Source organism: Parasteatoda tepidariorum, chromosome 4, assembly GCF_982258835.1.
Source record: "Parasteatoda tepidariorum strain Cologne lab strain chromosome 4, Ptep-v5.0, whole genome shotgun sequence".
In the NCBI taxonomy this organism is placed as follows: Eukaryota; Metazoa; Arthropoda; class Arachnida; order Araneae; family Theridiidae; genus Parasteatoda; species Parasteatoda tepidariorum.
Window position 1 is genome coordinate 106,312,874 of NC_141758.1, and position 13,100 is coordinate 106,325,973.

The 13,100-nt window shown below is 36.2% G+C and overlaps 3 protein-coding genes across 3 annotated transcripts; all 3 read left to right on the plus strand.

Annotated features, from left to right (window-relative positions):
* Positions 1-3,250: 3,250 nt before the first annotated feature.
* On the plus strand, positions 3,251-5,386 carry LOC147812525 (uncharacterized). Its single transcript, XM_087162336.1, has one exon. The coding sequence runs from the start codon at positions 3,251-3,253 to the stop codon at positions 5,384-5,386; it is 2,136 nt and encodes a 711-aa protein (XP_087018462.1).
* A 208-nt stretch (positions 5,387-5,594) lies between these two features.
* LOC147812526 (uncharacterized) lies at positions 5,595-6,479 on the plus strand. The gene has a single exon (XM_087162337.1). The coding sequence runs from the start codon at positions 5,595-5,597 to the stop codon at positions 6,477-6,479; it is 885 nt and encodes a 294-aa protein (XP_087018463.1).
* Positions 6,480-6,587: 108 nt separating this feature from the next.
* On the plus strand, positions 6,588-7,289 carry LOC147812527 (uncharacterized). Its single transcript, XM_087162338.1, has one exon. It carries the CDS (start codon positions 6,588-6,590, stop codon positions 7,287-7,289), a length of 702 nt encoding a protein of 233 aa, XP_087018464.1.
* Positions 7,290-13,100: the final 5,811 nt, after the last annotated feature.

A 13,100-nucleotide genomic window follows, 5' to 3' on the forward strand; every position in this document is an offset into this window, starting at 1 on the left:
TGAGCAGGAGTCTTGAGCAAAGTTAAGCCGAAGCCGCTAAGTTGTAAACTGAAAGTGACGAGCTGAGTTCCAGAGCCGTTCGTATCTGTTTTCCTGTCCCGAGCGTCTCAGTGCTGAAAGTCTGTGGTCCCCCAAGTGCTAACTGTCACCCTATAGAAAAGCCCAGAGTAGCTTGAAGTGTTGGAGTGCTGTCTATCAGAGAATGGAATGTTGACCGGATCCACGAGTCTGACGGCAATACCAGTGGGCGTTCCAGGGATTTGGTCCGTATTTTGATTTGAATCTATAAACTGTAAGTTCGATTTTAGTACTGTTTTGTAAAAATAATTTACTCTGACTTTTAATTGCTTCTACTGAATTTTAAGATATATATTTGAGGATAAGCCTTTTATTTTTAAGCCTGTTTACGAGATTCAGAAAATAGTGTTCTCTATATTTATAATTGAGTTTGGTAGATTTTAAGATAAGTGTGCTTTTTTAATTGTTTTACTAGATTTGAAGTAATAGCATGTTGAGCCATAGATTTTTATTGCATTTTTATAGAAAATATAATTTGGTGTTGATAAATATTAAACTAGAAGTAAAGTATAATTTGGAAATGTGTGATTGATAGCATTTGGAAATGCTTGGAGTGTGTTTTTGTTTAAAAATTTGAATTTCAATAAAGTTGGTTGAAAATGTTAAGTGTTTCAAATAATTCCTTTGTTGATTTTTCTGGTTGAACGTGGGTAACTGTTATCAAAAGTAGTTTATTGATCAAAGCTTAATAAAAGTTGTAAAAGGTAACAGTACATTTGTTTTCAGTTTTGTATTTAAACTGAGAACTTTTTTTTGTAATCATCTTTGTACAGCACACATCATTTATTTTGAATTTTTATTTGCTTAATCAGCAGTCGATATAGTCAAAACCCTGTCCATATTTACATTCAGTTACAACTTCTTAAAAGAGGTAACCATTTGGACTTGGATTGCTACTTAACATAGGCCACTCACCAGTTAAAATGTTTGAAGTTAGTTTACCCTTACAAAACAAATCAACACCCGTTTGTTTTAGAATAGAGTTAAGACGTAAATATCAAAAATAATAACTGTAAATAAAACCCAAACTGTTTCAGTATTTGGAGCAAGCCTCGTTTTCTTCTTTATACATCCCAGTTTTTCTTTTCGAATATTGCCTTTTAAAATCCCTGATAAAGTACCGAACAGTCCTGTCTTAAAACCAAACCATTATAGCTATTTCATCATAACTTTTTTCATTACAGTATTTAATTTCACTTCCATTTTATTTTAATCTTTCAGTCTCGAGTGTTTGAAATAAGTATAAAGTACATGAACACGAAAAAATTTCTTTAGTTATTTGAAGCCATCTAAAAAATTTAATTTTTCTACTTTTACTCAAGTGGAGAATTTCAAGCGTTTCGGATTTGTTTTTTTGAAATTTATAAAATTAAAAATAAATACAAATTGTTTAAAATTTTAGGTTCCTATTTGGTTGATAATGATTTGATCTTAATCATTTGTTACGTTTTATGATGGTTATTATGGTTTTTATTATGATTTCGTGACTGAAACTCTATCTCTGGTCTTAATCATCTGTTATGGTTATTTCGGATTATTATTGCGGTTTTCCTGAGATATAAAACTCATAAAATTCATTCAGAAAAATGTGTTCTCCAAAAACAAAAATGATAATGATGTGAAAAAAAATATCTTGTGTAATGAAGAAAATAACTTCACGACAGATGTAAATGGAATGAAACCTTAAATTTATACTTCTTGAATAGCGGATAAGTAAAATATTCAAAAATTCCATAAAATGCTATCGATATTTAATCAAGTACTATGTATGCAATGCAAACATGCTTGATTGCCGGAAGAAACTGAGACTTAAAAGCAAATATTATAAACATGAGACTTTTGGAAATTTTAAATGTTGTAATATCCCTTTAATTTCAGAACTTTAATTCGGAAGTTGCAGTGACTGTATTTATTTCCTTTAATTAAGAAAAAAAATTGGTTCCTAGAAACGAGTTAAAATATTTTTATTCCTCCAATTTTGATTGTACATGCCCCCTGAGCAAAGATGACTCAGGTGATAGAGCGTTCACCTTCCAATTAGGTGAACCGGGTTCGAATCCCAGCGATGGCTGGTCGATACGAATTCCGCAACCGGCTTGCACCGACCACAGTGCTGACGTAGAAATATCCTCAGTCGTAGACGGATCAGGGGTTAGAGTCCCCTTGCCGTCAGGCTAACCGTGGGAGGTTCTCGTGGTCTTCCTTTTCATGTAACACAAATGCGGGTTAGTTCCATCAAAAAGTCCTCCAAGAAGGCAAATTTCTCTCAGTACTTGATCCAGGAGTTTTCTTATCTTCTGGATTGGGTTTATTGAATTTCAAGGCTACGTAGTTGAACATTAGTAATCGTAAACTCAAAAATTGGGTCGGCTGTTCGACGACTGTTATTAAAAAAAACAAAAAACATTTCGTTCGAAAATTTACATTTGGTGTTTAAGCATTCTTTTCAAATACATTCAAATTTATACTCCTTACGAATCAAAATTTGTCACAAATCAAAATCAAAACTTGGGGGAGAGGTAAATGAATAATTTGATGGAAAAATTTTGAAGGATTCTGTCACGAGGTGTTATAATTTAATTGTTTTTTGTGCTGGCTCAAATTCCGGTGGCAACGTTATTCACAATGCCATGGTTACGAGCAATTCTGTAACTAGAGAGAGTAGTTGAAAAATAATAAACATAGTTTTTTTTATAAAGATGCTTCAAGATTCCTAACTTGTTATTTATATAAGGACACAACATTTGGTGACCCGTCGACGTGATCCGTAGTTGACACAGGTTAGTGAAATATTTTATAGTGAGAGGAAAAGCATTGAATTTTTGTATAATGGAGGACATAATCAGAAAACGTAAACCACTTAGAATGACTTTTACAAAAACCATAGGAAGTTTATTTGACGAATTAGAAAAACAAACGCCTGACAGAAAAAACATCAAACAGCAGTGTTTTACTTTAGATAGAGTTTTTAATAAAATGAAAGAATGTGACGAATTAATTTTGAACGATATAAAAACAGACGTTGAATTTGAAGCATGAGTATAATAAGATTGAAGAATATGATCAAAAAATGGATTTGGCAAGAGCAGAAAGTGAAATATTTTTCAGTAAACAAATTGTGTTGAATGGAGCGGCGAGTTCCGTCACTTTATCGCCAAATACAAAATGAAGAATGCGTCTTCCGAAGATTGAATTGTTACGTTTTGGAGGAGACCTGAAAGATTACCTTGGGTTTTGGAGCCAGTTCCAAAGAATACATACTGATAGCGAGTTGGCTCCAGAAGACAAGTTTCAGTATCTACTGCAGTGCGTAACACACGGTAGCCGAGCTCGAGAAGTAATTGAAAGTTTTCCGCCAACAGCGGAAAACTATAAAAAGGCCATCGACGCGCTGAAAAGCAGATTTGGGAGAGACGAGCTACTGATAGAATATTATGTCCGTGAATTATTAACTCTTGTTGTAAAAAATGCTACAGAAAAAAGGGGAGATTTAAATATTGCAAATTTGTATGACAAATTAGAGTCACATCTCAGATCGTTAGAATCGTTAGGATTGGCGAGTGAAAAGTATGAAGCGATTTTGTTTCCATTGGTGGAGTCCTGCATTCCCGTAGATTTAATGAGAGTTTGGCTGCGAAATCCAATACAGTCGGGCGTAGCAGGTGAAATGGCAGATAGTTTTGGAAACAAATTGAAAAACTTACTTTCATTTTTGAAACGCGAGGTGGAAGGCGAAGAACGTTTACAACTGGCGAGAAATGGATTTGATGGTGCTCGGACAAGGTTGAGGTCTAAGAAAGAGCAACACATCGACGAAATCATTCCCACCGCCAGCACTCTGGTTTCTAGTGACATATCCCAGAGGCATCCATTTTGTGTGTTCTGTGACAAGACTCATGAAAGTAGAGATTGCTTCATTGCACAAAGTTGGTCTTTGGATAAGAAGAAAGAAGTCTTAAGCAATAAGAAAGCGTGTTATATTTGTTTCAAGGCTAACCATAGGGCTAAAGAGTGCAAAGCAAAACTCAAATGTATGATGTGTTCCAAGCGGCATCACGTAATTATGTGTTTCGAGTTACCAGTAAACAAAAGGGAGTTGACAGCTAAGGAAAGGGTAGATTCAAGTAATGTGTTGGTCGCCAAAGAGGGTAACGAAGTTCTTCTGCAGACTCTCTTAGTAAATATTGAAGCCAATGGGAAAAGAAAACTGGTTCAAGCTCTTATTGACAGTGGCTCCCAGAATTCTCACATATTGAAGAGAACTGTTAAAGAAATGGGCCTTAAACCTACGACAAGAAGAAGTTTAGCCCAATCATTGTTTGGCGGCGTTACGACGCAAGTGAAAGATCATGGGCTTTACCAAATCACTCTTAAACCACAAAATAGAAATTTTTCTCTGGACATACAAGTTTTTGATCAGCAGTCTATTTGTGGTACAATTCCTAGACTTAAAAGAGGACCGTGGAATAAGGAATTATATAAGAAAAAGATATGGATTGCTGATTACGGAGAAGGTTCACCTGATATAGAACTGTTAATTGGTGCCGACTTTTGCGGACAGCTATTCACTGGAAACATGGAACGTCTTCAATGTGGGTTGATTGCCTGTGAAACTCATTTAGGCTGGCGTGTTATGGGCAGAACCACCAATGATTCTTACGACCCATTACGCACTAATGCTTCTGTGAGTATCACCATGTTAATTCATAGTGATAAAATAGAACACTTTTGGGACATGGAAGTTTTAGGAATCAAAGATCCTGTAGAAAAGGCCCCAAAAGAAGAAGAAGTGATGAAATTTTTCAACGATACCTTGTCAACTGATATTGATGGGCGCTATATGGTTAAATTACCCTGGACAGACAATGCTGATCTTCCGGATAACCGAATCATTGCCGAAAAAAGACTTCTTTCCACCACATCCAAATTAATTTCTTCAGGAAGATATTTAGCCTATGAGTCGGTTTTCCAAGAATGGGAAAGGGATCAAATAATAGAGGTGGTTCCTGATGAAGTTCCGAAGGGGAGGTGTCATTTTCTTCCTCACAGAGGAGTTTTTAAGGAACATTCGACAACTAGAGTAAGACCAGTATTTGACGCCGCAAGTAAAGAAAAAGGCAAATTTTCTCTCAACGACTGTTTAGACAAGGGTTTGAATGTATTGGATACCATTCCATCGATATTGATGAGATTTAGAGAAAAGAATCTTGGCGTGATTTCCGACATAAAGAAAGCTTTTTTACAGATATCTATAAATCCAGAAGATCGAGATTTTTTTGGTGGAGTGATTATGAAAAAAAGAAGATGAAGACGTACAGACACAGCCGGTTGGTCTTTGGACTGAATTGTAGCCCATTTATACTTGGCGCTGTAATCAACAACCTTTTACACATTTGCCCTCAAAAATATCGTGACGTTGCTGAAATTTTGGAGAAAAGTTTTATGTGGACAATTGCGTCACGTCAGTTGATACCGTTCGAGAACTTTCTCATTTCGTGACCGGAGCAACCGAATTAATGCAACTTGGAAACTTTGAATTTAGAGGCTGGGAAAGTACGACAAGTGACGCTGAATTGGAGCCTTCCCAACTACTTGGTCTTCTTTGGGACCGAAATGAGGACGTACTTTTTTGTGATTCTGATCAATTTAATAGCAGCTGTGAATCTTTTACCAGAAGAAATGTGTTGTCCTCCATTCAAAAGGTTTTTGATCCCATAGGGTTTACTTGCCCTGTGACAATCATTCCTAAATTGTTGCTGCAAGAAACTTGGAAGAAAAAATTGTCTTGGGATGAACGACTCCCTGAGGAAGCAAAGAAGAAATTTATCAAATGGCTGTCCGACTTGACTAAATTGAAAACCATACGAATACCCCGATGTGTGATTCCTTTAGGATACCGACAGTCTTTCAGCTTGCACACCTTTTGTGATGCTAGCGCGTCGAGCTACGCTTGCGTAATTTATTTGGGATCAGAAGTAAAAAAGGGTGTTAATGTACAGCTACTACAGGCCAAGTCACGAGTCGCGCCGATACGACTCACAACCATACCTCAATTAGAGCTACTGGCATGCAGTATTGGCGCTCGACTAGCACAATCAATGCAGAAAGCTATGAGTTTAAAAGATGTACCTGCATTCTTTTGGTCGGATTCCACAACTGTTCTCCATTGGATTAAGAACAACGAAAATTGGGGTACATTTGTGAACAACAGAGTAAAGGAAATAGTTCAGCTCTCATCAAGAGAAATGTGGAGACACGTTCCTGGGCACAGCAACCCAGCCGATCTTCCTTCAAGAGGATGCTCTGTTCAAACTCTTAAAGAGTCTAAGTGGTGGGAGGGCCCACAGTGGCTTAAAGGGTCAAAGGAGGAATGGCCCGACTCAGCAGAACAAACCGATTAAGATGAGGTCTCAAGAGAGAGAGAGAAACCCGTAGTTGTAATCAATCTTCATACTCATGAGACTACTTGGTATTTGAAGCGGTTTTCAAAATACTCAACTATAGTACGAATGGTAGCATGGATCCTTCGATTCTGCACAAATTGTAGAAACCCAGGTAGTATAAGAAGAGGAGAGTTATCTGTTGACGATATAAACTCGGCTGAGCAGAAACTACTAAAAATTGTGCAGAAGGAAAGTTTTGGTGACACTGTCACGAAGAATAAATTGAAAGGCTTCAACACTTTCCGCGAAGCCGACGATCTGATAAGAATAAAGAAAAAAAATTTCAGAAGGGAAGATGAAGAAAACTTCAAATGTCCCATAGTTTTACCGTCTGATCACCCACTTGTGGAAAAGTTAATTTATGAAAAGCATCTGGTTTCTTGCCACAGTAGAACTCAAGTAGTCCTGTCAGATCTTCGACAAACTTTTTGGGTTCTCAGAGGTCGGAAGACTGTTCAAAGGATCTTGAAACGATGCATTCGATGTAAGAGATATTCTTCCAAGAAATTAGAAACCGTGCCTGCCTCCCTTCCTGAAGACAGGGTTCGAGACGCGTTGGTTTTCGAGGTGACAGGGGTTGACTTGGCAGGGCCACTCTATTTGAAGAATGGAGATAAAGTTTGGATATTATTGTTTACCTGCGCCGTGTATCGGGCTATCCATTTAGAGCTGATACAGAGCCTCTCAACTGATGGATTCTTGCTTGGACTAAGAAGATTTATAGCAAGACGTGGGAGACCACGAACTACACTGGTTATCATAAATTAAGGAAAAATCACAAAAATAGCGATAACTCTTTCAAAAGTAAGCCAAACCGTGCAAAATTTGCATATGTTGTCCACTAAGAGTAGCTGAGTAAAATTGCAATATGCAAATTAGTGGCGCTGCACTCGGCTTACGTCATCTGCCTGGAGCATAAAAGTCCAAGTTTGAGAGAAAGCACACAAATTTTACTGTGATTGCGACATTGAAAATCTGAGATAGCCAATTCGTAATAATGACCTCTAGGCATCATTTGCCTGAAGAACTACGATGGAGAGCCATCGGGAGACTAGAGGCAGGGCAGAGTCAATCAGAAGTGGCCAGATGGCTAAATGTGAGTCCATCTGTGGTTCATAGACTTTGGAGGCAATTTCAAACCACAGATTCGGCATCTAGGAGGTTCAGTCAAGGACGGCCAACTGTTACGACCAGTGCCGATGACCGATATTTGACATTAAGTGCACGCAGGAATAGAACCGCTACTCCGACACATCTTAGATCCTCTCTTGCTGCAGCCACCGGAAGGTTGGTGTCAACGTCAACTGTGCGCAGAAGGCTCCACGAAGGTGGTCTGTATGCGAGACGACCAGCCATTTGCGTGCCGCTCACATCACGCCATAGGAGAGACCGTTTGCAGTGGGCCCGACAACATGTCCACTGGACGTCAGATCAATGGAGGCCTGTTCTCTTTACGGATGAGTCCAGGTTTAGTCTAGAAAGTGACAGTAGACGTTATTTGATATGGAGAGAACCTGGGACCCGTTATCATCCATCAAACATCCGTGAAAGAGATGCATACGGAAGAGGCAGTGTCTGTGTTTGGGGAGGCATATCCTTAGGAGGGCGCACATACCTCCATGTCTTTCCAAGGGGAACCGTGAATGCTCAGGTTTATCGAGACAACATCCTTGATGCTTATGTGCGCCCATATGCCGGGGCAATTGGTGATTGCTTCCTGTTACAGGACGATAATGCAAGACCACACAGAGCTCGCATTGTTGATGATTATCTTCAACAGGAAACAATTACTCGCATGGAGTGGCCAGCTCGATCCCCGGACTTGAATCCTATCGAGCACGTTTGGGATGCTCTAGGGAGGCGTGTATCTGCCATCAATCCGCCCCCTCAGACCCTTGCCACGCTTGCAACTGCTTTACAAGAGCAATGGCTCTCACTTCCTATTGAACTGATAGACCGCATAATTGAAAGCATCACACATCGCTGTTTGTGCTGTATTGCTTCTAGAGGCAATCATATTCCATATTAAAGGTACTTTTTCTATTGCAAACCGATACTTCCAATTTGTTTATTTTATACATGTGCTAATTTCTATACTACTATTAATGTCTGATAATTTCTTTTTATGTTGTTTAATACCTTACTATGTGTTGTATATTGTGGGTAAGTTTCATAAAATTCCATGTGTAATTTCTTGAGTTATCGCGATTTTTGTGAATTTTCCTTAATTTATGATAACCAGTGTATATATAGCGACAACGGAACAAATTTCGTTGGAGCGGTCAATTTAATGGCTTCTATCGACTGGAGCAAAATAGTTCAAGAGAGTTCAATTTTGAGAATTCAATGGGTCTTTAGCCCTCCTACAGCCGCCTGGTGGGGTGGGTTTTGGGAGCGTATGGTCCAAATGGTGAAGAACCTTCTGAGAAGAGTTTTAGGAAAAGCATCCATAAATTTTGAAGAGTTGAGTACCGTTCTATGTGATTCAGAAGCAGTTATCAACTCCAGGCCACTCAACTATTTATCTGAAGATCCAGAGGACTTAACACCACTAACCCCAGCTATGTTCCTTCAGGACGTTCAAACGGTGGGAGTGCCTGACTTAGACAATTTAGATAGCGTCAACCTGGCCAAAAGGTGCAGATATCAACAGAAATTGAGAGAGGATCTCCGGAAGAGATTTCGGGAAGAGTACCTCAGTATGCTTATTCATAGGCAGGAAAATAAAAAAACCTATCAAGCGAATACAAATTGGAGATGTGGTCCTCATCGAGTGTGACAAAAGGAGACTGGACTAGCCAATGGGACGAGTCGTTGAAGTTTTCCCTGGGAAGGAAAACTCGGTTAGAGTCGTAAAATTGAAAACTGGAAAAGGCGAACTAATTCGTCCTGTGCAACGATTGCATCCTTTGGAACTCGATTTCACAAATGAAATATTTAACCGTGAACCATTTAAACAAGTAAAGATCAATAACTTTAAAGATAAAACTAAAGTTGATAGCCTCAAAGGTGAAATTGAATTTGGAGAGATTAGAGATGATGAACGATGCACAGACTTAATGAAAACTAAATGTGGTAGGGCTGTACGAAAACCAACTCGTTACAGTTAATTTAAGTTTCGTTAGACGTCAACTGTTGTAGCTTCTTCTACCTTTGAATGTCTAAGAGATTTGTGTTTGATTTTTAATAACAATCAAAGGTGGGAGTGTGTCACGAGGTGTTATAATTAAATTGTTTTTTGTGCTGGCTCAAATTCCGGTGGCAACGTTATTCACAATGCCATGGTTACGAGCGATTCTGTAACTAGAGAGAGTAGTTGAAAAATAATAAACATAGTTTTTTTTTATAAAGATGCTTCAAGATTCCTAACTTGTTATTTATATAAGGACACAACAGATTCGCTTAAGAAATTCTTGACCCTCTTCAAACGTCCCATCTGGCCTAGTTTTCCTTTAGTTTCACCTTGGGCTATCCATTGACCCGCTATTCAAATTTTTTACTACAGAGAAGTATAGAGGAGGGGAGGAGTTTTTAATGTATAAATATATATTTTAAAAAAATATACCTAAAGCAAAACAAAAGAATAACTCAAATTAACATTTAAGAGAGAAAATAAACCGATTGTCTTATTTCATATTTTACAGAACGTTAGCTATGTTAATTTGGAATTTTTGTATAAATTTTTACAGGGATTTCAAAAAAAAAAAAATTTCGGGGGGGGGGGGGATTTTACGAAAAACACTAAAGTACTAACTGTGTCGAGTTAACTAGAAAATCTATGTTAATTATGACTCATTGTGTTTTCTAAAAATTAAATAAATCCACTCTCTAACAATGGCTATTGAGTTGGTTTTAAAAATATTTTTTTTTGTGTACACCATTGTTGAAGCAAAGCTAAAAGATGCAGTTTAACAATTACATTCAAAAGTAACAAACATTATTAGCTATAAAAGTATTGATTGTTACAAAATTATTTCAAAAATAAGTTGAAATCATTATTGAGTTCATTTTGCGTTTGAATTTCGTGTGTGAAGGTTATTTTTTGGAAGTTGAGTAAAAGTTTTTAAAGACTGATGAAATAAAAGAATTTGTTGACCGAAGATAAGAAAGGTGACTTAAAATTGTGAGTCAAAATATTTCCTAAAATATTTATTTCATTAAATATAGAAGAAAAACAAAATAAAGTCAGCTAACGGTTTAATGATATTCAAAAATAAATGATACTCTTTCTTTACATTGTATATAACTAGTTTTAAAATTAAACTACTAACGCATTTGTTTGGTGTTTTCTAACATACAATAGAATGCAATAATTATTATTAACATGGGCTAAACTGTTAAAATAAAATAAACGTGCGAAATAGTAATCGTAATGAAAGATATAATCTTTTTTTTCTTCCTGTTTGTTAACTTACCAGTATTAAAATTTAATTTGCAAGCATGTTATGGTTTTAGTTAAGAAGTGTCACTATAAATTACAGACAACTATTTCTGCTTAAGGTGATTCAATTTTATATCTGCGATTATAATCCTGTATTTTGTTTGATGAAATTCTCAATAAAGAACTGGTAAACATTTTATGGGAGGCAAAAGCATTGCTTTAAAATGTTTTATCAAATTCATATTTTAAAGATGACAGTGAACCCATATTTTGTGTGTCAAAATAAAAAATTGCCTATCTGTTAGGAACAATTATATATGTAGAGATTATTATAATTATATTTCCTGAATTAGTAAATTAGTGTATTTAAGACGTACCGCTTCAAATATATCATTTGCAATTTAATATGTGATTTTCCGATTGCTAAGTCAAAAATTGTGACGCGTCAATGGCCGGAATTAATTTCTTGAGACAAACATAATATGTGAAATATTGATATAATTGTTGACAATTTAGGCTTCACTAATGTCCTGCAAAGGATTATTTACATTAGTACCAGTCTGCATTAGTGCCAGCAATTGCCGTAGCTATTTAGCTCTACTAGAAAATTGATAAAATTGTCGACCATTTAAACTTCACTAATGTTTCTCAAAGGATTATCTTCATTAGTACCAGTCTGCATTAGTGCCAGCAGTTGCAGTAGCTACTGATTTTATGATCCCTAACATTCATTATTTTTCAATTGCCATTTCACTATTTTCTGACCTAGGTTGCACATTTCTTTGGTATCATTTTTGTTTTTTGTTGCTAAAATTTAAATTTTTTCTTTTTCTCATTTCACCAGTTATTCCAGAGTCATTTTTAAAAAAAATCTAATTCACCAGTGTTGTACTTAGGACCATATTAGTCATTATACAGCACACATATACTCTTTTACCACTTTATTTTGTGTTGATACTTTCCATTGATGCTTGCATTCACTTCAATTTACTCAATCTGTTATCAACCTAATCAAAACGTGCTAATATTTACATTCGGCAGCAACTTCCGAAGTTATGTAACCATTTGGATTTGTTTCAGATGAAGATTTAACATTCTCCAGTTAACATGTTTGAATTTTATATTTTATTTTATACCCGATGTTGAACAGCCAACCTAATTTTGGGTTTACGACTACTAATGTTCCACTCAGTAGCCTTGCAATTTTTAACCGAATCCAGAAGACAAGGAAACTCCTGGATCAGTACCTCCAAAGGTATGATTTGTTATGGGAACATGGAGGACTTTGAGACTCGACAGATTTAACGGACATCAGTCACCATTTACTAAACGGGGAGTCTTTGGCCGGCGAGGATCAAACCCACTACTTCTTGGACATGGGTCCAGTGTTCTACCAAACAGGCTATCCCGGTCCGCATGTTTTAATTTAGATTATCCTTACAAAATGACTCTATACTATAGCTCAGGGGTTTCCAACTGGCCGCCCGGGGGCCGTATCCGGCCCGCTAAGCCTTTTTTTGTGGCCCGCGAACAAAATTATATTAGTTGTCATTTTTTGGCTGTTAATTTTCGTAAAACTATATGGTAAAAACCTAATATCTTCGTTTTTGTGAAATTTAACATACCAACTGTGCAAAAAATTTATTTCTCAGGTTTTGCATCAAAGAAAATATTTATTCAAATACAAAAATAATCGTGTATGTTGCTCTTTTTTATTTTATTTTTTTTGTATTTTGTGAATATAATTTAGTATGTGCGAATCAGAAATTTTCTCGAAGAAATTTTCCGATTAAACTTTTTGAAACCACTCATTTTGGACGAAAATATTTACACACACATTTTTAAATTTTTAATTTAAAATGTAAATATCTATTCTCTGGTAGTTGCTGCAGACAAACCTCAATTTTCTCATCGTCGAATATTTTGTGTGCTACTATGTAAATTTTATTACCAACCTTTCTAAAGTTTTATATCTTAACAATTAGATATCTGTTGAACATTAAATGTTTAATATTAATATTAATATAAAATTGTTTAATATTGTGCACATTAAAGTTATTGTAGCCCGAAATTTTATTATTTATTTAATATTTTTAAAAATATTATTAATAACAATTAAATATTTTTTAAAAATCTACTTCATATTTTATTTTGCAAATCAATACTTTTGTTTTGTACAACTTTGTAAAAATCTGCCA